The 25318-nt window shown below is 48.2% G+C and overlaps 2 protein-coding genes across 2 annotated transcripts in view; one reads left to right on the forward strand and one right to left on the reverse strand.

The window, feature by feature from the left end:
- Positions 1-24: 24 nt before the first annotated feature.
- SLC46A1 (solute carrier family 46 member 1) lies at positions 25-5143 on the reverse strand. The gene is made up of 5 exons (XM_030536273.1): positions 4921-5143; positions 2934-3786; positions 2413-2496; positions 1160-1316; positions 25-367 (listed from the first exon to the last, which is right to left on the reverse strand). Exons 1-5 carry the CDS (start codon positions 5134-5136, stop codon positions 310-312), a joined length of 1368 nt encoding a protein of 455 aa, XP_030392133.1. The 5' UTR covers positions 5137-5143; the 3' UTR covers positions 25-309.
- Positions 5144-19334: 14191 nt separating this feature from the next.
- Positions 19335-25318, forward strand: part of SLC13A2 (solute carrier family 13 member 2) — a 29691-nt gene continuing 23707 nt past the window's right edge. Inside the window, exon 1 of the mRNA XM_030537005.1 lies at positions 19335-19436. Within this exon, the coding sequence (XP_030392865.1) occupies positions 19335-19436 (102 nt within the window). The remainder of the gene's footprint in view (positions 19437-25318) is intronic.

Genomic DNA, 25318 nt, shown 5'->3' on the forward strand with positions numbered 1-25318 from the left:
CCTGCAAATGGGCATCAGCAGCATCTCTTTCTACTCCTTTATTTTTAAAATCGCTTGTGTTTTCCCAAACAGGCCGAGCCAGCAGGACCCTGAGGAGCTGTCACTGCTGGCAGGATCATGTTTTTACTGGCTGATTAAAGCCACGATTTCCAGCTACTTGGAACTTTAAATAAGCAAGAACCTTAGAGATCTCTCACACTCATTGGTCAAATTGTCCCAGCAGAATAAGCAGCAGCTTTCCGACCGGTTTGTTCAGCCACACAAATAATTTTCTTTTGGTGAATCAGTGTTTAGCCTTGCGTGGGGGAATCAGGAAGCATCTGTAAAGTGACCATATCTGGGTGTAGTGTCCAAGATTTCGATCCACCTAAGAGAGAATGGACAGTGTCAGAGCTCTGCGTGCACAAAGCAAGGGCTTTAAAATCTCAAGGGAACAGAGAGGAAATTGCCCTGCCAGAAAAACTCCACAGGGCCAGCAGTTAACGCACTTCTCCAGGAAACCCCACTCCGGCCTCCCTCCCGGAGCCCCCACCACTGACAAGGTCGAAAGCAACCTGACTCTTTTGTTTTAACTAGCGGGGCAATTGAAGGCAGACAGGCTGTTGAGGGTGCCCAAGCTCTTTTCTACAGCAACTGCTGAAGGAAGCGGTGAAAGAGCAATATTGTGCCAAAGCTCCCAGCTCCCCACCTCTCCCCACCACTGGCAGTGCTCTGTGGATTGGTGCTGAGCTCTGGGACAGCACAGGGCTCAGTGAGATATAAAGCAACAAAAATAAACTATCATGTTTTAATGGAATGATAGCTAGTGGCCAGTGCCAGCACAGTGCAGGCAGGCACCACATGAGCATTGCATATGTAGCAGGGAGTGTGTGTGTGGGGGGGAGGAGGTGGCTGCAATGTGGATACACAGTGAATAGGAAGAATCCCACTGAAATCAGTTTACTTGGGAGCCAAGAGAGAAGTTGGGCAGAGGTTTCCCCAGTGGAGAAACTTGGATATCTGCCTCCTGTGGCACCAAACTTCTTCCAATTAGCAGCATTTAGAACAAGCCTTGGAGAGGCCTATCACAAGCCAGTGTCCTACAAGAGACCCCACTAGCAACTACAGAGCCACACACAAAGGCTTTTAGACTGACTTATAAGACCAGGATCTGAGTTACCCAATAAGAGCAGCTGGAACGAGCAGAATTATTGCCCCAAAGAGAAAGGGGAATCCCTTCATGAAGTGCAGGCTTGCAGGGTAGAGAGCGTTGAACACTCCTGTGGCCACAAGTGAGCAGAGACCTTCCACGCAGGCAACAGAGGCAAAAAGAGCACCTGGAAGGACACCAAGGTCAGAGCTTAGCAACAAGGCTCCTCTTTTGTCCCCCTTAGACTGAACACACATGACCCTCTCAGTGCATTTCAATAGGGCAATCTGGACCTTAGTAAAATATTTTCACTCAGATCAAGAGTTGGCCCTTTTTCTCTGCAGTCCAGGTGCCAAGGGCTGGGAGCAGAGACAGGCAGGATGGCCCAAGTTCAACCCGAGTGCAAGTAGGATAACTCCTCTGCCCTCCAGGAGCTGCACTCACCACAGTGCTGAATCTGGACACTGCATCAGACAGACTGTAAATCCCATGAGGCAGAAACTAGCTAAATGTAAGTGCCAAGCACATTTTATCACTCAATAAATATTAAACACAGCAGAGATGCTGCAGGTTTCGTTTTATAACCTTGGAATCAAATTTCCACTAGCTTCACTCTAAGAGGGGTCCACGTTAGCAGCTTGGAGGAACCAGCCCTTTCATTTAATCACTGGGAAGCCATTTCTGGGCTGCACTGCATTAAGCCCCTCCTCCCCTTTCCTGACTCTGCAGTGGCATTTCCAGCCAGGTCCATGTACAGAAGGCAAAGAGGCCAAGCTCTCCCCAGTCTTATGGAGAAGGGTAACGTCCTGTGGTCACATTCTTTAGTAGTGCTGAGTTCTTCCAATTGTTGCCAGCTCACCCAGGCCAAAGCCATACCTGGGGTTACTAGTGTTTCCAGAGTTTATTTTTCAACCCATTCTAACTCCTGTTCCCGTGAAAGGTTTTGAGACCAGGGGAAGGTCATCAGTGACCCAGCCCTAAACTTTAATGTGATGCTTTTCACTGTGAATACATCTTCCTTGGCACATTCTAGTACCAAGTAAGGTCACTGTATTGCCTAGAAAAACTTCCCCCAATGCTGCAGAATGACTGTCCTTGCAGGGTCTGGGGATGTGTGCATGTGCCAGGGAGCGGAGGGGTCAGAGGAGTGCAGAGATTCCCTGACCTGGTCCTTTTGGTGCCTCCTGCTGGGAGAGGCTCAGGCCCACTCCTTGGGTTGATGCAGACATCACTAGGTTGGATGTTTCAAGGCTTGCTGTGGGTTATACTGGTTGATCACTTACCCTGATCTTTCTCATCCACCAGTTTGGACAGCTTTGCCCGGATCACTGGAGTGGCTGCCATTGAAAGAAACAGGATGCCATAACCTGTGAGAGAGAAATAAGACACATCCAGGAGGATTCCTTATCTGGGGAATAACATTGCTAGCTTAAAACAAAACCAACCCCACAAATAAAGCACTTGTAGCTGCCAGGGAGACCGCGATCCTCCTGCCCATGCGTGCCCTTCAGCCCGGTTCCTTCTAGGGCTCCTTTGAGGGTAGTTTAAGATACCTTGTTTGCGTGGCTTTTGGTTGGTCTACAAATGTCTGCAGTGACTCTCTCTAGCTGCAGCACCACCACCTGGTGGTGACAGTAAATACAAGGTGTGACAGGCTGGTGATCTCAGCAATTTTGGTATGTGGATACTTTGGGGACGTCTCCTCTGCCTTTCTGTCTTTCCAAGAGGATGCCATCCTCTCCTCACTCCTCTGGCAATTTTTAAGCTAGGACACAAGCTACCTGGATTTAGGGATCAGCATCACCTGTGAACATCAGTGGTGTCGTAGAAGCAAGTGAAATCACAACCAGGCCCGAAACGTTGGAGAGCAATCCTAACTCTGCTACCCAGGCATCTTCAAGGCACAGCTGCAGTGCCCGCAGCCCTGCCAGGCTGCTCAGGTAAGTCAGGTAACTAGCCGCTGAGCCATAGCCAATCAGATCAGAGCCCCAGCAGAGAGGAGAGCTGAGTTCGTATAGGACAAAGACGTCCTTGGCTCCAAAGTGGATGGTGACAATGAGAAAGAAAGTCAGAGAGTAGAGAGCGAGCTTCTGCCTGGATCTCTGGTAACCTGGGGCTGCATACAGCCTGTACACCGACACATAGTGACTGAGGGTGAACAGCTTGGCTGGTTTCCTCTCCTTCACCGATTCCTGGAGGCAAAGAGCAGCATAGAGGGCAGCAGCAAGACTGACAGCAAACACGAGCCAGAAGGGATTGATGTAGCCCTGAGCTTTGCGCCACTGCCCTCCGATGATGCTGGCCAGCATGCCTGCCACACCAAGGCATGCCTCCAGGATGGCTATGCGGAACGTACGGGAACGCTGGTCGCTGATGTCAGCCACATAGGCAAAGCAGCTGGCCAGGATCAGGTTGTAGTCCCCCATGAGGCCGCACAGGATGCGCCCAAGCAGGAAGTAGCCGACATGTAGCCTCAGGTACATGACAAGAAGATAGATGGCAGCTTGCAAGGCCATGCCTACGGCAGGCAGGATGAGCGCTGGACGTCGACCCACGCTGTCACTCCATGGCCCAAAGAGAGTGACTGAGAAGAGACCCACAAAGAAGCCTGCCAGGTTGATGTAGAGGTTCCAGTGGGAGGCCAACGTCTCCAGTTCCTGAGACAGAAGAAGAGACACAGGTGAGTGAGGCCCGGATGGCCCAGTATCTGTCCATCAAGGGCTATGTACCTGTCATAAACAGATAGTTAAGGGTTAATGTCTCTTTTACCTGTAAAGGGTTACAAGCAGTGAACCTGGACCACCTGACCAGAGGACCAATCAGAAGACAAGATACTTTCAAATCTCGGTGGAGGGAAGTCTTTATTTTGTGTTGTTTGTTTGTCTGTTGTTCTCTCTGGGTTCTGAGAGTGACCAGACATACCTACAGGCTCTCTAATTTTCTGTTCAAATAGTAAGTACACGTAGAAAGGCGGTTTAGTCTTTTTGATTGTTTTCTTTATTTGCAAATGTGTATTTTGCTGGAAGGATTTTAATTTGTATTTGTGCTGGGGGGAAGGCTTCTCTCTAGTATCTATAAGCTGAAAGACCCTGTAACTTTTACCATCTTAATTACAGAGACAACTTTTACTTCTTCCTCTCTTTTATTAAAAGCTTTTCTTTTTTAAGACCTGATTGATTTTTTCCCCTTGTTGAAGCTCAAGGGAATTGAGTCTGTACTCACCAGGGAATTGGTGGGAGACAGGGAGAGAGAAGGGAGGGGGGAAGGTGGAATTCCTCTATTTCAGATTCACGGTGCGTGAATCTGTATAACCTCTTGGGGAGGGGAAAAAAGGAGGGAGGAAGGTGCATTCCTCTCTGTTTTAAGATTCAAGGAGTTTGACTCACAGTGATCTTCCAGAGTAACTCAGGGAGCGAAGCCTGGGAGAGGCAACGTTGGGGGAAAGGGTTTACTTGTGTAAGATCCAGGGGGTCTGGGTCTTGGGTCCTCTGAGAAGGTTTTGGTGGGACCAGAGTGTACCAGCCACTGCAAGTCCTGGTTGGTGGCAGCGCTACAAGATCTAAGCGGGTAATTAAGCGTAGGGGGATTCATGCTGGCACCCCATTTTTTGGAGGCTAAGGTTCAGAGTGGGGGTTGTACCATGACCGTACTGCACCCATCGCCTTGGGGCGGGGCTGACCCCAGGCCTGGGGTGCTGGGAGCAGCCCCGTCAAACCAGGGGGTGCAGCGGCAACAGCCCCGGCCCCCTAGTCCCAGCCCCTCTGGGGGCTGGGCCCGCTCGCGGCACCCACCTGCTGCCGGAGGTCCCCCGCGCCGCTCGCGTTGCCGCAGCCGGCCGAGCCGCTCGCCGCGGAGCCGTTGTAGCCGAGCTCGGCCCCGAGCCGGTCCCAGAGGAACTGGGTGCAGAGCGGGGCCTGCAGGCCCAGCGCCACGGTGCCCAGAAAGAGAACCGGCTCCACCGCGGGGGCGGCCCGGGGGCAGCCAGCGGGGCCCGGGCTGTCGGCCATAGCGGGGGCCGGCGGAGCGCGGCGCGCCGCCCGCAGAGGCAGGAGGCGGAAGGGAGGCAGGCCCCGCCCGGAGGGGACGGCAGGGGGCCAGGCCCCCCGTGCCCGGCGGCCGGAGCCGCCTCCGCTGGCAGCATCCATGGGGGGAGCGCGGGGCTGTCCCGCGGGCTGAGGATAGAGAGCCCCGGGCGATGCGCTCAGCCCTTCCCCGCAATTCACCGCTGTGCGCTGCCTAGGATCTGCCCTTCCCCGTCTCCCTTTCACCCCTCCGCTCCGTGTGCACGGGATCTGGGAGCCCAGCTTCCACTAATTCCCTTCGCCTCCTTCCCCGCTCCCCACCCTTTTGGGAGCCAGGGCAATACAATGAATGGGGCCGGGAGTCACTTCCTCCACTTTCCCCCCCCCGTTTCCGCTCTTCACCTGCTCGAAACTCCCTCAGCTTTGGAAAAGTTACAAAGTAGCCAAAGGGGAAAAAGGGAAAGTGAAACTAACAACCCCCTAAACCTTAGACATTCATTCTGTTGCATTCAGTGGCAGATAAAGGAGAAGGGAGGGGGGAACAGGAATCAGCATTTCTGGTTTTGACAAAGGAACACACAAGTTTTGCTGAAAACTAAAGCTTTGCAAAAGTCTTGAGTTTCAAAAAAGGCTGTTTTTAAAATGGGGGGGAAAAGTTGTAAAGAATAAATTGCACTCAGCTCTTATCTCTTTACCTAGAATCTGATATGGCAGCCAGCACAGTGCTGTGAGCTCTTCCAGTCAAGGCATGATTCCAGTACCATTGGGGTCGAGCCTGCAGAGCAGGGCTGAAACACCCCGGTCCAGACCCATAAAGGTAGTCCAGCAGAAGTTAGAGGCCTAAGTACCTCTGGGGATCTAGGCCTCTGATTTTGGAATCTGAAGGGAAATGTTTAAGGCTATCAAATCAAGGAACCGTTCCTGGTAGTAAAGGTAAGCACATGTGCAAGTGTTCTCAGGATCAGGGCCTAATTTACATGACATTACACATGTTGGAATTGGCAGTGTGTCTTTTTTGGGCAACAAATACTTAAACTTATCCCATGAAACTTCCTCAGTACTTTTTCCTTCCTATTAGTTCATAATCTAGTTTTGAAGAACAAGTTCAAAATAAAAAACAAACGCCTGTTATAGATTTTCTTACAAATTGAGGGCTAAACTAGTGATCAACACAAACAATTCAAGTGACTTCAATGTGTTTCTGACCATTTGCAGGATTGGGCCCAGTCTGGTGATTAACTCATTAATCTTGAATTAATTCATGAATCAACAAGAAGTGAATTTGCATGTTTTATTGATGGAAAAGTTAAGTTTTTATCTTGGCCAGGTTTATGATTAAATGATTCATCTTCAACAAGCTAATGCTGAAATGTTTTACAATTAATGAGTTTGTTACAGGCTAGCTATTGTTAAGATAAGTTCCTGTCTGCATCCTAAAAGACTTGCCCATACCGGTATTGCCCTGGCCTCTTCCTTTGTCAGTCAGTGTTAAAGGCATTCTGAACTATATGCATTTCCTCACCTCTTGGGGGCGAAGCCAGACTTTCAGGCACCTGCTCCCCTACTTGGTGTAAACTTTGCTTGTACCAATCAGAAACGAACACACACAGTTTTTGGGCCCCGTCCCCTATGACACTTCTATGATGTCATAGTGGGTATTTTAGGCTGGTCTGCCATGTGTAGGCAGAAGAGGAGAAAGAAAAACGAATCCTGTGTACCTTGTACACACCCGTAACCGAGCCTGATCACCTCGAAGCCTCTCTCAGCTCACGTGTTTTAAGCAGAGTTTCTACGTTTGCCGGTCGTTATGAGTTGGTTTGTATTCGTAAGTATTGGTTATTACTAAATGCTGCATCCGTGTTTATAAATATTGTTTACTGCATCTTTGTTTATAAATATTGTTTAATAGTAAATACTTTAGCCATTGTATGTTTTAAGTTCCATTAACCCTATTAGCTAATCATACGCTGCTCCCCTACCCCTTGTAACTATCCCCAATAAAACTTTTAATTAATTAATTTTAGTTGTGTGCGTGCCTGCAGTTTGCATCGTGACCCAGACCCTCCTTGCATCCCTTACCTATACAGTCTATTGCCATGTGCAGCCTGGTAAATAACAGCTCTGCATTTTTCTTTCGCCCCTAAAAGTATGTGGCAATCTATAGCTATCAGGTTAATGACCATGACAATAAAAAAATCTCTTTCAGCAATTTTATCACAAATGATATAACTGTGTTTGCTTATGAAGACTTGCTGTATTTCAGGTACGTCTTGGTGGCAAAAATAATTTATGTTGCAAAGCTAAGGAGATGGAACTTTAAGCATTCCCATTTTTCTATTTCTTATAAACAGAATCACAGAATTTACTGTTGTGTCACTACTTACTTACAACATAGCATTCAACCACATTCACGTTACTGATTGATGAATACATTTAAGATAAAAACTGATTATTAAAATGTTTTCCCCTTAAGGTTTTCTCTCCTCTCAAAGAACAGCTGTAAAATAAAAGCAGCAAAGAATCCTGTGGCACCTTATAGACTAACAGACATTTTGGAGCATGAGCTTTCGTGGGTGAATACCTACTTCGTCGGATGCATTTTAAAACCCATGGATTTCTTCCATCCAACTTGCATCCGACGAAGTGGGGATTCCCCTACAAAAGCTCATGCTCCAAAACATCTGTTAGTCTATAAGGTGCCACAGGATTCTTTGCTGCTTTTACAGATCCAGACTAACATGGCTACCCCTCTGATACTGTAAAATAAAGTTATAGTTAGTAATTGAACAAAAGTCTGGAAAGTCAGATTCTTGTTAAGGTTATTCAGGAATAATTTCAATTAAAATATAATATGTTGAGATTCCTTCTGAGACTTTTTCCATTTGGCTTATCCCAAACAGCTTGTCTAGTACTGGGAGAACGCGTCATTCCAAAACATTCAGTTTGACTCTGGATTTTTCCAGTCACTTGGGTTCCTTATTTGGCATACAGCAAAGCTACACTGAGTTGATCAGACTCCAGCATAGGGGGTGGGTATAGGGCATTCCACATATCCCAAGTTACACAGATAACCTCTTCCTTTATGTACGTTTATAGGTTACATTGCATTTGCTGTACATTACACCGCACGGTTTGGATTGCAGGAACCAATCCCATACAGTGTGTTCTGTCCATGTGCTGTTCATGTGGAACTGATCTTTATCTTCTCCATAGTCCCTAGCATCAAGCTGTTGCTTCTTGTCTAGCTAGCACCGAAATCCTGGATTCCAGCATACCGTTTGTCAAGCCCCTATTTATAACTTAACCTTCCATTCAGCTTCCCAATTATGCCCACTACGAAATGAAGCAAGTTAGGCCTACAAGCCAGGCCTACCTAATATATGAAATTATTTTTAAAGGCTGAATATAACTTAGCAACTTTAACTGGTAGCAGTTTTTGGCTGAGTTACTTTCATATTTGAGGATATTTAAATAACATTCATCTTCCCTCCAGCCTGGCTGTATCTGAAGATATTTAAACCCGTTTACCTGGAGAATGCTGTATTTCAGGAAAGTAAAAAATGCTGGGTCCTTGAAAGCTGAGGAAAACTCAACTCAAAGCAATGTACTGTCTGTGTGTAGACTCTTGCATAGTGCACATACAAGTTCGCTGGAAGGGTGACCCCTAAGGTGGGTAACATCTCCTCATGAGTCTGCACAGCAATTCACAATGCATGAGGAAGACAAGCCATTTTTGTAGGCTGTCTGTCCCTCTCAGAAGAGCATTTTGCTGGGTCCTTTGTTATCATCTGACATTTCAGACTGTAGCCTTTAATTAGCATTAGTGTTACCTGTTTTGCTCTCTAGTTTATATAACTGGGCCAGATCCTCAGCTGGCATAAACTGTTGTTGATACACTCAAGCCAATGAATATATGCCAATTTACGCCAGCTGAGAATCTGGCCCACTATATTCCTTCCCACCCCTACTCTCCCATGGGGTCTCCTTGGTGCTGCTGAATGCTGATCCCCTCAACTACAGCTCCAAACACCCAGGCCCTTTTGTCCTTCACATCAGGTGGATGACATTATTCCTGGAAATGTTCATCTTCAAAAAGAGCCTGATATTTAGAATTCTTGTATGTGTTTGCTACAGTATTTTTGTAGTTTCAGCAACTAGAATGGAGAGGATTGCAAGGGCAGGAAGAGTCTAAACTGAGCCCCAGCTGATATACAGAAATAGTGGTTCTCCTTCTTTTGAGGAAGAATAATGTTTGTGTGTCTACCCCTGCTGCTGCTTTCCCCAGGAAGCATATGTAGCTTTTACCCACTAACCATACGCTCTGGATGGAGAGAGCTACAGGACCCCTAATTCCACGACTGCCAAATGGCACCAGCAACTCACCTCTCTGCAGGCAGACACCCACATATGGCGCCTCATTTCAGCCGGAAGAATTGTGGAGCTTCAGTGGCAATAAGGAGTGGAAATGGAGCTTCCAGGGATGTGTGGCTGTGGAGGAAGAAGAAGAATTTGTAAACTGAGGTCTTTTTACACTGTCATTTCTGTCCCAGAGACAGGCCTGTAGCTGAGGGCTGGCTTCCCACTAACCACACAGAGCTGGGAATAAAACTCCCTTTTGGAGTCTGATTGCCAACTTAGCCCTGGTCTACACTACGAGTTTAGGTTGAATTTAGCAGCATTAGATTGATTTAACCCTGCATCCGTCCACACTTGACTTAAAGGGCTCTTAAAATTGATTTCTTTACTCTTCCCTGACGAGGGGATTAGCGCTGAAATTGACATCGCTGGGTCGAATTTGGGGTAGTGTAGATGCAATTCGATGGTATTGGCCTCCAGGAGCTATCCCAGAGTGCTCCATTGTGACCGCTCTGCACAGCCCTTTGAACTCAGATGCACTAGCCAGGTACACAGGAAAAGCGCCAGGAACTTTTGAATTTCATTTCCTGTTTGGTCAGCGTGGCGAACTCAGCAGCACAGGTGACCATACAGTCCCCCCAGAATCACAGAGCGTAGAATGTTTCTACGCTCCCCCTATCATCGCCATCCCTGAGGTTATCACAGTTTAAAAGGTGGGAAAAAAAAGCACTCGTGATGACATGATGTCTGAGCTCACGCAGCCCTCCCGCACTGATAGGGCCCAGCGTAATGCATGGAGGCATTCAGTGGCAGAGGCCAGGAAAGAATTGCTGTGTTTGCTTAATGGCAAAAGTATCATGCCTTGCTAATGATCCTGCCCGAGCTAGGTCGCTGTGTCACATGCACTCCACACTGTGTCAGCCTTGGGTGGGGGCATGACCACTTTGTGAGCAGGAAGGCCATAGATATAGACTGCATTAGGTAGCTTCTGTAGCTAGAGAAAACATTCCTGTGCATTCAGCAAAGTCTGTGGCAAAAAAAGAGACACCCCGTAGTATAGTGGTTATCACGTTCATCTAACACACGAAAGCCCCGTAGTATAGTGGTTATCACGTTCATCTAACACACGAAAGCCCCGTAGTATAGTGGTGATCACATTCATCTAACACACGAAAGCCCCGTAGTATAGTGGTGATCACATTCATCTAACACACGAAAGCCCTGTAGTATAGTGGTGATCACATTCATCTAACACGAAAGCCCCGTAGTGTAGTGGTGATCACGTTCATCTAACACGAAAGCCCCGTAGTGTAGTGGTTATCACATTCATCTAACACACGAAAGCCCCGTAGTGTAGTGGTGATCATGTTCACCTAACACACGAAAGCCCCGTAGTGTAGTGGTGATCATGTTCACCTAACACACGAAAGCCCCGTAGTATAGTGGTTATCACATTCATCTAACACACGAAAGCCCCGTAGTATAGTGGTGATCACGTTCATCTAACACACGAAAGCCCCGTAGTATAGTGGTTATCACATTCATCTAACACACGAAAGCCCCGTAGTATAGTGGTGATCACGTTCATCTAACACACGAAAGCCCCGTAGTATAGTGGTTATCACATTCATCTAACACACGAAAGCCCCGTAGTGTAGTGGTGATCATGTTCACCTAACACACGAAAGCCCCGTAGTGTAGTGGTGATCATGTTCACCTAACACACGAAAGCCCCGTAGTGTAGTGGTGATCATGTTCACCTAACACACGAAAGCCCCGTAGTATAGTGGTGATCACATTCATCTAACACGAAAGCCCCGTAGTGTAGTGGTTATCACATTCATCTAACACACGAAAGCCCCGTAGTGTAGTGGTGATCATGTTCACCTAACACACGAAAGCCCCGTAGTGTAGTGGTGATCATGTTCACCTAACACACGAAAGCCCCGTAGTGTAGTGGTGATCATGTTCACCTAACACACGAAAGCCCCGTAGTGTAGTGGTGATCATGTTCACCTAACACACGAAAGCCCCGTAGTATAGTGGTGATCACGTTCATCTAACACACGAAAGCCCCGTAGTATAGTGGTTATCACATTCATCTAACACACGAAAGCCCCGTAGTATAGTGGTGATCACGTTCATCTAACACACGAAAGCCCCGTAGTATAGTGGTTATCACGTTCATCTAACACACGAAAGCCCCGTAGTGTAGTGGTGATCACGTTCACCTAACACACGAAAGCCCCGTAGTGTAGTGGTGATCATGTTCACCTAACACACGAAAGCCCCGTAGTGTAGTGGTGATCATGTTCACCTAACACACGAAAGCCCCGTAGTGTAGTGGTGATCATGTTCACCTAACACACGAAAGCCCCGTAGTATAGTGGTGATCACGTTCATCTAACACACGAAAGCCCCGTAGTATAGTGGTTATCACATTCATCTAACACACGAAAGCCCCGTAGTATAGTGGTGATCACGTTCATCTAACACACGAAAGCCCCGTAGTGTAGTGGTGATCATGTTCACCTAATACATGAAAGCCCCGTAGTGTTTAGTGGTGATCATGTTCACCTAACACATGACATGTCTCCGGTTCGAAACTGGGTGGAAACAGGTCACTGTTCCTTTTTCTGATTCCCCTCCTGCATTTTTAGTCTTAGAACAGACCGCGCTGTGAAATTTTACTTTGAATTATATCAACTATGAGTTAAATAATATGGAAACTCCCTCTAAGTTATAGTCCCGGGTTCCTTACCCTTTCAGCTGCTTTAATAAATTAACATTTTTGTTAGGGTTGGGGAAGAAATTTCATGAAGCCTTTTATAGGGACTAAATGCTATCTAGAACTCTGAAATAATCTTACCGTGGCCCATAGCGTGCAATCCTTCCTTCTGGATTTGTCATTCCACAAGTTGAACTGCTCCTTACTCCTGTCCAGGCTTCATGAGCCATGGGAGCAAGGCGCAGGCTGGGGTAGGTGTGACTGCACGGTGCTGCCGGCTGGGCGAGCAGCCTGAGGCAGAAGCCTCCAGCTCGCATGATATTCCAGGCAGGACTGAATCTCCATGAGATTAAACTTAAAGAAGAGAAGGACCTGGAGTCACTCCCATTTGGTGCTCTAAGAGGAGGATAGCCATGTCTGTCCAGGCACCTTGATCGACCTCACTGAGGTCTGCCAGCTGAGTGGGGCTGAGCGGGACCCTGGCTGGCAGGAGCCGGTGGACGGAGCCCCAGACTGGCAGCGGGCTGAGAGCTCCTGGTCTGGGGCTCCGTCCGCTGGCCCTGCGCAGCCCATTGCCTGCCTGGTGTTCCAATCATCCAGGCGGGCAGCGAGCTGCTGGTCTGGGGCTCCGTCTGCCAGCCCTGCTCGGCCCACTGCCTGCCTGGGGTTCCGATCATCCAGGCAGGCAGCGGGCTGAGTGGGTCCAGCAGACAGGACCCCGGAAAAAAGGAGCGAAATGAATGTCTGCCATTGCTTTCGCAGAAGGAGGGAGGGAGGGGGCCTGATGACATGTACCCAACACCACCCGCAACAAAGTTTTTGCCCCCATTAGGCATTGGGAGCTTAACCCAGAATTCCAATGGCAGCGGAGACTGTGGGAACTGTGGGATAGCTACCCACAGTGCACTGCTCTGTAAGTCAATGCTAGCCACGGTAGTGAGGACGCACTCCACCAACTTAATGTGCTTAGTGTGGACTTATGCAATCGACTGTATAAAATCAAACTCTAAAAAATCAACTTCTATAAAATCAACCTAATTTCGTAGTATAGACATACCTTTAGGAAGTAAAAGCATAAAGTCTTTGCTTTTGACTAGTCTCTTGGTTTATAATACATTTTTTTTTAAATAAAGCGCCCCTCTTCCCCACCACCAATGCACTCAGATACTGTACACAGTTCACAACCTTTTTCTTTCCGAGGCCCCCCAAACATGCTATAAAAACTCCACAGCCCACCTGTGCCACAATAACTGGTTTTCTGCGTATAAAAGCCAGGGCTGGTGTCCAGGGCCCCATGGCACAGGGGACACCATGAAGCTAAGTTGTTCAGGGCCCCAGGCTTCAGCCCCATGCAATGGGACTTCGGCTGTCTGCCCTGGGCCCCAGCGAGTTTAACACTGGTCCTGCTTGGTGGATCCCCTGAAACCTGCTTGTGGTCCCCCAGGAGGCCCTGACCCCTGGTTGAGAACCACTGCTGTACAATACTTCAGGTTACAGATGATAATTCAGTCTAAAGCCCTTCCTAGGAAGATGGAGATGTTAAAACTCGGGACTATTGATTATTTAACACAATGGGGTGTTCCTCTTACATGCAGTGAGTCTGAATCAAGGGAGCAATCTGACTTGCTTTTCTGCAGTTCTGGGAACTCAAAGCATCCATAAACCCATTTTAACCACTCTAGGAGGATTCTTTGTTGAGGGATCCTTTGGTGGTGATGAGCCACTATGACCGTTCTTATGCCACCCTCTATGCCTGGCCATTGGCTGATCCAGGAGTCCCTTGGAGCCATGGGCAAACGGGCAGATTGGTCTAAATCAGGGTCGGCAACCTTTCAGAAGTGCTGTGCCGAGTCTTCAGTTATTCACTCTAATGTAAGGTTTTGCATGCCAGTAATACATTTTAACGTTTTTAGAAGGTCTCTTTCTATAAGTCTATAATATATAACTAAACTATTGTTGTATATAAAGTAAACAAGATTTTTAAAATGTTTCAGAAGCTTAATTTAACATTAAATTAAAATGCAGAGCCATCTGGACTGGTGGCCAGGACCTGGGCAGTGTGAGTGCCACTGAAAATCAGCTTGCGTGCCATTTTTGGCGTGCATGCCATAGGTTGCCTGCCCCTGGTCTAAATTAAGCCAGAGATGGGGTCAGCTGCAGGACTAGGGGAGAATAAAGGCAGTTTAAAGCTGCCTCTATCTGCATACCCGCTCTTGGTCCTACACTGAGCACAACTTGGCCTGAGCAAAGACTCTGGCCCTGTATTTTCCTAATTGCAGATTTTGTTGCAGTTCCATGATCAGAGCATTCTTATTAACTTTAATTGCTATCAACTGTTATGTAAAGGTAGGTATGAGATTTTTTAAAAATCCTGTTTCCATTATGAACTGTTTGTGTGGTAACAATGTTCCTCTGTATTTATCAGCTGCTTGCCCCTTATTTATGGCTGTTGCTATATGCAGACTTGCGCTGAATTGAAATTAATTTGTTGTCCTTAGAACTTCCTCACCACTGCACTTGCGCTTTCTGCATCTTTCATCCTGCGTATGAAGTCAGGCTGTTTTTATAATGTAAGTGGAGTAGGCCCCGTCTATATTACATCAGCAGCCACCATATTTCTTTGGGCAATCGACGTTTTGAAAAAAAATGACAAATGACTGATTACAGGGTCTGGAAAGTAATCTCATAGCAGTAGTAGGTCACCGATTCTTTCAGAGCATTCGCGCATTGGGCCTACTCCTATCCCCTACCCTATTCCTGCGCTCAGCCCTGTCCTTGTCCCCTCCACCTTCCGCGCTGGCTGCCAATGCCGCCCCTGGGGATACTCCCCAGGGAGTGGTTTTAGTTGTTTTTCACCATCCTGACCCATTGGGGGCTGCTGTTTTCCTTACGTCGCCCCCTGTTGAACAGGGGAGCGGGGCAGGTCGCGTGGCATCAGCCCATCGGATGCCATGTCGGGGGTCTGCCCCTGCCTGCCCGCTTCGGTGGGCCATGGGGCTGTGACGGGCTGTGACTAGGGGACAGTCATAGATCAGTGACCCTGCCCCCCCATGCGCTGAGGGAGGAGCTGCGGGAGTTCCTTGAGGACGTCTGTGGCTCCCGTAACAAAGTCCAGATTGCGCTCCAGCGGTGGGGGGATTTCCATCAGATCCTCCGGGCAATGGCCTAGGGCACCAGAATTTTGGGGGGGCGCTATTTTACCGGGGGGGTGGCACGCGGGTCCGGTGGACCTACCGCAGTCATGCCTGCAGCAGGTCCACCAGAGCCTTTAGACCAGCGGACCGCCCGTCGGCACCACTGCGGCAGCTCCACTGGAGCCTTTCCAGCAGCGGACCGTCTGCCGGTATGACTGCGGCAGCTCCACCGGAGCCTTTCCAGCAGCGGACTGTCTGCCGGCATGACTGCGGCAGCTCCACCGGAGCCTTTCCAGCAGCGGACCGTCTGCCGGTATGACTGCGGCAGCTCCACCGGAGCCTTTCCAGCAGCGGACCGTCTGCCGGTATGACTGCGGCAGCTCCACCGGAGCCTTTCCAGCAGCGGACCGTCTGCCGGCATGACTGCGGCAGCTCCACCGGAGCCTTTCCAGCAGCGGACTGTCTGCCGGCATGACTGCGGCAGCTCCACTGGAGCCTTTCCAGCAGCGGACTGTCTGCCGGCATGACTGCGGCAGCTCCACCGGAGCCTTTCCAGCAGCGGACCGTCTGCCGGTATGACTGCGGCAGCTCCACCGGAGCCTTTCCAGCAGCGGACCGTCTGCCGGTATGACTGCGGCAGCTCCACCGGAGCCTTTCCAGCAGCGGACTGTCTGCCGGTATGACTGCGGCAGCTCCACCGGAGCCTTTCCAGCAGCGGACTGTCTGCCGGTATGACTGCGGCAGCTCCACCGGAGCCTTTCCAGCAGCGGACCGTCTGCCGGTATGACTGCGGTAGGTCCACCGGACACGTGGGGGGCGGCGAAATGGCCATCCGCCTAAGGCATCAGAAACCCTGGCACCGCTCCTGCCTCCGGGCCGCAAGGGCCCTCATGGGGGAAGGTAAGAGGACCGGGAAGCAGGCCGCCATGGCCTACCAGCGGGTCCACCTCTTCCATGACTCTTTACTCACCTACGGGGTAGGTCACGGATTGCTGTGTGACCCAACGGAGGCCGTGGATGTGTCTGCCGGCTAGGATCCCCCCAAGCCCTCCTCATGGCACCGATCATCTTTGCCCCGTTAAACACCCGGGGCTGTAGGATGGGTCTCCACAGGAGCCAGGTGCTCTCCTTCCTCCGGGAGGGGGGGTACTCTGTGGTTTTCCTGCAGGAGACCCATACGGATCCGGCCGCTGAAGCTAGCTGGCAGCTGGAGTGGGGGGAAGGGGTCTACTTTAGCCACCTCTCGGTTCGCACAGCTGGAGTGGTGACCCTGTTCTCCCCCGACCTATGGCCCGAGGTGCTGGGGGTCGCCGAGGCTGTGCCGGGCTGCCTGTTGCATCTCCGGGTCCGCATGGAGGGGCTTGTGGTTAATCTCGTCAATGTTTACACCCCGACATTGGGCCCGGAGAGGTTGCGTTTTTATCAGCAGGTGTCCGCCTTCCTCGGCTCCCTGGATCCTCATGAGTGCCTGGTCCTGGGAGGGGACTTTAACACCACCCTTGAGGAACAGGACCACTTGGGGACCAAGCAGTGCCCAGCTGCCGTGGACATCCCCCGGGAGATTGTCGAACGCCACTCCCTGGTGAACGTCTGGCGCGACCACCACCGGACAACGTCTCGACGTTCACCTTCGTCCAGGTAGAGGCCCATCAGTCACGCCACTCCCGGCTGGACCGCATTTACCTGTTGCGTCTCCACCTTTCAGGAGCCCACTCCTCCAGCGTTCGGCCGGTCCCCTTTTCTGATCATCACCTTGCCACCGTGACGGCCTCTCTCTGCGCAGAGAGGCTGGGGCCGGCCCATCGGCACTTTAATAATAGTTTACTGGAGGATGCGGGCTTCGTGGCGTCCTTCCGGGAGTTCTGGCTGGCCTGGTGAGGGCAGAGGCGCACCTTTCCCTCGGCGTGGCGGTGGTGGGACCTGGGGAAGGTGCGCGCCTGGCTCTTCTGCCGTGCTACACCCAGGGCGCCAGTCGACGGAGGGATGCGGCGATAGAGCAGTTGGAAAGGAAGGTCTTAGAGCTGGAGAGGTGTCTGGCTGCCAGCCCCGAGGATCCATCCCTCTGCAGAACATGCCAGGAGAAGCGGGAGGAGCTCCGGGCCCTCGAAGACCATCGGGCCCGGGGTGCTTTTGTTCGATCCCGCATTCACCTCCTTCAGGAGATGGATCGCGGCTCCCACATCTTCTACGCCCTGAAGAAAAGGAGGGGGGCCAAGAAACACATCACCTGCCTCCTGGCGGAGGACGGCAGCCCCCTCATGGATCCGGCGGAGATGTGCGAGAGGGCCAGGGCCTTCTATGCGACTCTTTTCTCCCCGGATCCAACCGATCCTAACGCTTGCAGAGTGCTGTGGGATGGACTCCCGACGGTCAGCACGGGCAACCGGGACCGGCTAGAGTTGCCTCTCACTCTGGCCGAGTTCTCAGAAGCCCTCTGTCGCATGCCCACCAATAAATCTCCAGGCATGGACGGACTGACCGTGGAGTTCTACCGCGTGTTCTGGGACATCCTCGGCCCAGACCTGGTCACTGTCTGGACCAAGTCTTTGCAGAGCAGGGTCCTCCCTCTCTCGTGCAGGCGAGCCGTGCTCGCCTTATTGCTGAAGAGGGGGGACCTCCGCGACCTACAGAATTGGCGTCCCGTCTCGCTCCTCAGCATGGACTACAAAATCGTTGCGAAGGCCATCTCCCTGCGGCTAGGGTCCGTGCTGGCGGACGTGGTCCATCCAGACCAGACCTACACCGTCCTGGGCCGCACAATCTTTGATAACTTGTATCTGGTCCGGGACCTTCTGGCATTAGGGTCTTGTCTACACAAGGCCTTAGTCTGTCTAACTTCAGGCCAACCCCTCAAGGGAGGTTCCGCGTGAGTGAGGAGTTCAGAACTGGGCTCTTGTGAGGTAACATCACCTGACCAGAGTAGGGGCAGCATACTCTGTTGGTGTAAGCTGGTGCCACTCTGAAAGGAAGTGGAACTGTGCCAGTTTATACCAGCAGCAAATTGGACTCATTTTGTGATTTAATTACTGTAGAAACTTTACAACTTAATTATGTGATGCAATAATTACACCACAAAAGGAATCCAATTCTCTTCCTGGGATATGAGGTAGGAAGGCTGGGATCTCTGCGGTCTCCCTCTGTAGCCCCATGCCTTGTTTACAGCACACAGAACTGCTATGTTGGGGATCTGGGTTCTGTGCAGACCTCTGCACTCCCACTCATCAACTGCAGGGCATTGTGGATGTGCCAAGAGATGCCCGACGGAGATGGGGGGCCTGTAGGACCTAGTGCTCCTGCTCCCAGAGCGCTAGGGCTGGAATTCCATCTCTGATAGAGTGAGGGCTTCTGGTCATTTTAATTTTGCCCTGGTGGTTTTTGCTGTCACAAAAAAGCCTGGATGGAATCCCAGCTGCCTTAGTGTTTGAGGGAGAGGCCATACTTCCCTGAGCTCCAGCTGGAGTATTACATACATGGATATGCTCCCTAATGGTTTGAAGTATTTTATTAAAACAAAATTCTGAGCTGGCTGTAGGAGGATTCTCACCTTCTGTAGGATTTCCCCATTCAGGGACTGACATTTTATTTTGAAAGATAGGAACGTTAGCGGTCTTTGTCAATTCAGATTGGCTGCTAGCAGAAAAGTGAGCACATATGTTTTACAGTAGGATATTTGAATGTGCTCATGACCACCCTTCCCTTTGGAGTGACGTGAGACTGGTTGGGTCACAAGGAGTTAATTCTCCGCTGAATTTATCAAGCATCATAAAGATTTCCCTTAGAAAGTTCCTGGTCTGTCCTTTCTTCTCTGCTCCCTCCCTTCTTTGTTCTCTTTTCTCTTTCACTCTGATCACTGTTCTAAAAACAACCCCCTACCTGCCAAGGTCAATGTTTCATGTTTCAGAGCCTTTATATAGTCCTCATGAACAGACCTGTGCACCTTTCAGCACTGAGCTAGTTCCAGCACCATGACTACTGTGTGGAAAGTAATTGTGGCCCACAGGAATTACCTGATTATTTTGCTAGTACCTTTTCTGCTTCTTCCTCTCCCACTGCTCATTCCTACCAAGGTAAGAACTCTTAACTGCACTAAGAAACTCAGATTTATTTGGAAAGCACTGCTTCTTTTAAATGACAAAACCAAGCAGGAACCACAGGTCCGTTCCCTGATTAATTTCCATTGTTTCTGAGCTGGACAGTTACCTTTCCAGCTTAGACCACTAATGGGGCACCTGGAATACTACAGCAAGAAGAGCCTCACTGGACAGACAGACTTGTAGGTCTATCATGAAAATGTATCACTGAATTACAGTAAAAATGTAATTTGCTTCAGATGGTGGCCTGATTCAGCAAAGCATTTTTGCACATGCTTAAAGTCCATACCTATGTGCCTAACCTTAAGCACATGCTTAAATGCCTCCTGAGTTGAGGCTTATATGCTCAACTTTTAACTTCCCTCCTGATTTTCTCAAAAAAATCCTTTTCTGCTATTTTTCAAGTGTTGTCTTGAGACAGAGAAAACAATGTCAGGATTATTTGTTTTATAAGTCGACAGGACAAGGAATTTCTGAGCTATGGAACAAAAATAAGGTGTGTTTCACTTTTTAAAAAGTTTTGAAACTTTTTTCCTTTTGGAAAATAGTTTTTAAAGAATGATTTGGTTTAGAATCTTCAAAAGACTTGGGGGACACTTAGTGTTTATGATTACTTCTGACAAAGTTAAGTTCAAATGTTGGAATTAGTCACTAGAGACTTTTAAATTCTGATCATGCCAAGATATTCCATTGGACTTTAAAAACTCTGCCAAAAGTTCTGCTCGCACAGTGCAGCCCACACAGTATGTAAACTGTCAAATGAGCCGCACTGGTTCAGAGGCTACAAGCTCTGCTGGCAGGATCTGATTTGGATACTCTTTTGTCTTGTGTTTCAGTCACACCTATGTGGTGCAGGGATGGTATTCTCCCATTTTACAGATAGCAAGCTGAGGTACACAGATTAAGGTTAAAAATTCCACTAATTTTGGGTGCCCAGTTTGAGACACCAAGGCCCTGATATTTTTTAGAGTACTTAGCATTATATTGACTTTACATGTTTAAAGCACAGCTCCTATTGACTTCCGTTGCAGCTGTGAGTTTTCAGCATTGCTGCAAATGAGATCCCAGGCTATCAAGTTGGGCACCCAGAAAATGAGAAACATACAATTTACTGACCCCCTGTGAAAAGTTTGGTTTCAGTAACTTGCTCGGCATCACATTGGAATTCTGTGGCAGAGGCAGGGATAGAATCCAGTTCTCCAGGGTGGCATTTAACTGCCTAACCATGAAATAATCCTTTTTACTGCCTGCAATCCTTTGTTTCATTCACTACATGCCTTCCAACTTCTGCAGCAAAAGAGGCGGGGTCCTACAAACATATCCTCCACTACACAGCCCTGATTCATCTCCAGAGCACAGTCTATCCTACACACTAAATGAGTTAGGGATCCTGTGGAAAAATCGTGTGTGATCACGTAATTAGACGTCATCATAATTCATACACATCTGGGGCTGAATTAAGGTTGCATATGATTACTTCCTAACCATTGAGTGCTTGACTTTGTAAACTTAACATTTATTCAGATTTTTGTGTAATTTCCTGGGGTTTTTAAAAAGGAAACTGAACCCTTCCCCCATAAATTCTATCATGTGGCATCATATTGGCACCCACATGAGTTATCAGCAGGGTTGGAACATTTAGATCCATGGCACAGATCTCTGCAACTGAAGCAAACAAAGTCACTGACAGCAACTGAGCAGTAGGCTGTCATCCTCTCTGTGGACCAGCAGATTTGCTGGCATCAGAGGAATGATGAGACTTAGGAATCTTGGTTCCATTCAGATTTTCAAGGGACAGCACAAAGCACACCCCTGAGACAAATGCCTGCGTCCTGCTCCAAAACGGGAGTGGTGGGGAGTGGGGGTGGCGCTAGAGCTGTTCAAAAATGGTCTCAAAAATTTTTAACATGGACAAAAATGTATTTTCCCCAAACCTTGTTCTCAGAAATGGCTGACTCATGTTGGCTGAAATTTTACATAAAACTTCAGCCTGAGGCAGACAGCTGGCATGTAAAATTTCAGCCCAAATGGTTAAAGTGTGGCAAAGTTATGAGCAACTGAAAACAGGGTCTCATAATGGGATGTGGTGCATAACTTTAATAGTAGCAGGTGCCACCAGTCCTGCCTATAATCACATACAGTATTTAAATACTTTCTTTAAAAATCTAAAGAAATTCATAGACACTGCCTGTGTATACAGTGTGGCTCTAATTTAATACCATTGCATGGATATAACATTATTAGATGTTGCAATGATAAAAAGAAAGTAAATGCTTGAAAGTGTAGAAACTCAAAGGTCCGGATATGGAAGCACCCTTAACTCTAACTCTGTCAACACCATTCCTCTCCCTGTCCATCAGCACTCTCTTTCCTCAGCCACCAACCTCCTCCATATTTCCAATATGGACCATAAATATGGACTATCAACTCCATCTGGTAAAATACAATAATGATATAAAGAACTAGAGCTATTCAGTTATCTGAACATTGGCATTATGAGATTCTAACCCCAGCTCACCAGAAATCCCAGCAACCACTATACTATAGATACAGATTTCCAGCAGCACCTCCAGCCCATATGGGGCACTGCCCCAAACACAGACACAGAAAGAGTTCATCTGCCTGTTAACAGCAAGAAACACCAACTTTACACTTCATATGCTGCCACATACAGTCTAGAAACAACAGTGGATACTGCGCACACCCACAACCCCCAATGAAAGCAGTGGGAGCTGCAAGTGCTCAGCCTCCGTTAGGGTCAAAGGCCAAGAGTCATGGCCCTGTGTATTCCACAATTTTGTGACCATGGAATTCACCCCTTGCTGCAGAATCTCTGCTTATGGGAGAGACTTTCAGTGCACAAATGGGTACTAACTGCTTCATTCCCATTGACTTTCAATGGCAGGCGGGTGCTTACCTTCTTTTTGTGCCTTTGAAAACGTCCTCTGATGTTTATTGCCCTTCTGGCGGCAGAGATCACCTTAAAATGTGAACTGATGAAAAGTGATGCAATGTTGTCTGCCTGAGTCTGTATCTGAGCAGTGTAACCTGTCCCATTCATCTCAGTCAGGGCCAGGGGGACTCTAATTCCATGGTTATAAAACTCTACATTTGGATGCAGGCAGGCATCTGGCATTTTGTTTTCTGTTTTCCTACCCCACTGAGACCTGTCCTCCAGCGTTCCCCAAAGGGACTGCTCCTTGCACTGAAGCAGGGCGTCAAGGAGCCAGACCTGAAGTTCAGCTTGCATTTAGCTGGCAGCAGCCAGAAATGTAGGCTGGCCAGCCTGGGAAAAGTGCAACAGAAGAGGCCCAGTAAGCTGCTGCAGCTGGCTACAAGCTCCCCTCCTTTCCTGGCACACATGATGGGAAGGAGTTCTTGAGCCAAACCACCTAGGCATCATGAAGGGAACCAAAGCCCAGGAGTGGAGCTGGGCTGGAAAGCAGTGACAAACCTGTCCTTGGAAAATAATTTCCGCCAAAAACAATCATTCACAAATTTTACACAAAGACTATTTTCAACCATGAACCATAGTTATGTGTGAGTAGGGGAGGTTGCGATGAGGGAAATGGGAATGAAAGGTATTTCATGGCAATAGACTAGATTAACATTGCTTCAGAATTTGGTCATGCCACAGAGGAGAAGGGGCCATGCCTATAGCCAAGCATTTCAAAGGTGATGATAGACTCATAGAGTTTAATGCCAGAAGGCACCATTAGATCATCTAATGACCTCCTGTATATCACAGGCCATTAAATTTCATCTAGTTAGCCCTGTACTGAGATCAATGATTTGTGTTTGGCTAAAACATATCTTACAGAAATGTATCTAGTCTTGATTTGAAGGCATCAAGAGAGGGAGAATCTACCGTTTATTTGAGTAGCTTGTTCCAATGGTTAATCACTCTCAGTTGTTAACAATGTGCGTCTTATTTCTAACTTGAATTTGTCTGGCTTCAACTTCCAGCAACTGGTTCTTGTTCTGCCTTTCTCTGCTAGATTGAAGAGCCCTTTAGTATCTGGTAGTTTCTCCCCGTGAAAATATTTACAAACTGTAATCAAGACACCTCTCAATCTTTGTTTTGATCAACTAAACAGCTTGATCTCTTTAAGTTTCTCCCTGTGTAAGGCATTTTCTCCAGCCCTCAAATAATTTTTGTGGCTCTTTTCTGCACCCTCTCTGATTAAAGTTTTTGGATGTCCAACCTGAGACACCTTAATGGAGCCTGATTTTCAGAAGACAGGCACTCAGCTCTCTCTGAAAATCATGCCCCTTGAACATCTCACCCAAAATCACTTGTCATATTTGCAAATTTTGATCAAAGAGCCCAGTCTGCATCTTTTACTCTCCAAAATATGGATTTAGTGGAATATCCCATATACGTGTAATCCTCTGACATGATTCAGGTGCCTCTGCAGAGAACAGGTGGTCAGGATACAGGGTCAGAGTTCAGGATGTGAGGAACCTTAACTTTCAATTATTTATATATAATTGTAGTATTTCAATAATGCTTTATTTTTCTTCTTAGTATTACAGTAATAGCTATTTACAAACTCAACTAACTGAATAATGTTTTTGTCAGCAAGTATTCTGTTGGTCTGATTTCTTGGTCATTTGCATGCCAAGATTTTTGATTGTTATTATTTGCATTGCAGTAGCCCCCAGAGGCCCAGTTGGGGTCTGGGCCCCATTGTGTTAGGCACTGTATAAATACAGACAAAGCAGTGCTCCCTGCAGTCTGGGGGATCCCTACTCTGGGACAGTATAAGACACAAAGAGGTAAAAGAATAATGGAAAGAAGACACATGATACATGACTATGTAAATGTTTTTCTAATAGTGTAAAGTGAAGTAGCAAAAAAAAGTAGTTACTGAAATTAAATGGGACTTAACTCAGATAACTGCTTATGTGGCTGGGGAATGGGATCCAGAACTTTTCACTGCTAAGTCATGGCTTCAAACCCAGCCAAAGTTGGTAGTGCCTGGAAGTTACCATTTTATCAGGTCTTTGGTATCTCTCATGGAACGATTTGGTGGATCTCAATTCAGTGTCACAAAGGACACCAACTGGCATCTATCTGCTGTTTAGCAGAGGCCAAGGACTGACTAGGCCATGGAGAGAGACAGAATATTTCTACCCTCCAAGTCTAACTTTACAGGTTAAGATTGGGCACTCTGCTGGGCCATATGGGCGAAGCATGCACTCTTACATTGGCCCAGCGGTGCATCTTCAGCGTACAGGGCTGTCAAGCTGACGCCTTACACTAAAAGGAAAAAAAAAACCAAGGGGAAGGGGCAGGACACATAATGCCACACTGAGATGTCTGATCCCTCACAATTACCCAGCATACCTTCTTAGGAAGTAACTTGCCCCACTGGGAGATATGGATGGGGTCCTGAGATAAACTGTTGTGTGAACAAGGGTAAAACAAACAGAATTATAAAGGCTTTATCTAAAGTCAAAGGAAGGAGAAATTGACAAAGATAAAAAGACAAATACTCAACACCACACAGAAACCCAGCCACTGAGTGGAGTCTGATGCCTGGAGCTTCACTAGTCCATCTAATCTGATAACCAGCTTTGACTTCGAAGGAGAGTGTAAACTTTCACCTCTCTCTGTCTGCCGCTCACATACACTCTCAAAGGATTATATCCTGAATGCCAGCCTGGTGGTCACAGGGTCCCCTGGAGCATGAACAGGATTCGGAGCAGTAGCGGGATGTGCAAGATCTAGAGTGGAGGGTGTGTGAATGCAGAAAGAAGTATCTCTGTCCCTGGGGATAACTGATGACCCTGCTGGTTGCCAATAGCACTGATATCCCTTTTCCAGGCCTCCAGACAGTTTATATTTTCCATTT

The sequence above is a fragment of the Gopherus evgoodei genome, chromosome 17 (genome assembly GCF_007399415.2).
Source record: "Gopherus evgoodei ecotype Sinaloan lineage chromosome 17, rGopEvg1_v1.p, whole genome shotgun sequence".
Taxonomy (NCBI): Eukaryota; Metazoa; Chordata; order Testudines; family Testudinidae; genus Gopherus; species Gopherus evgoodei.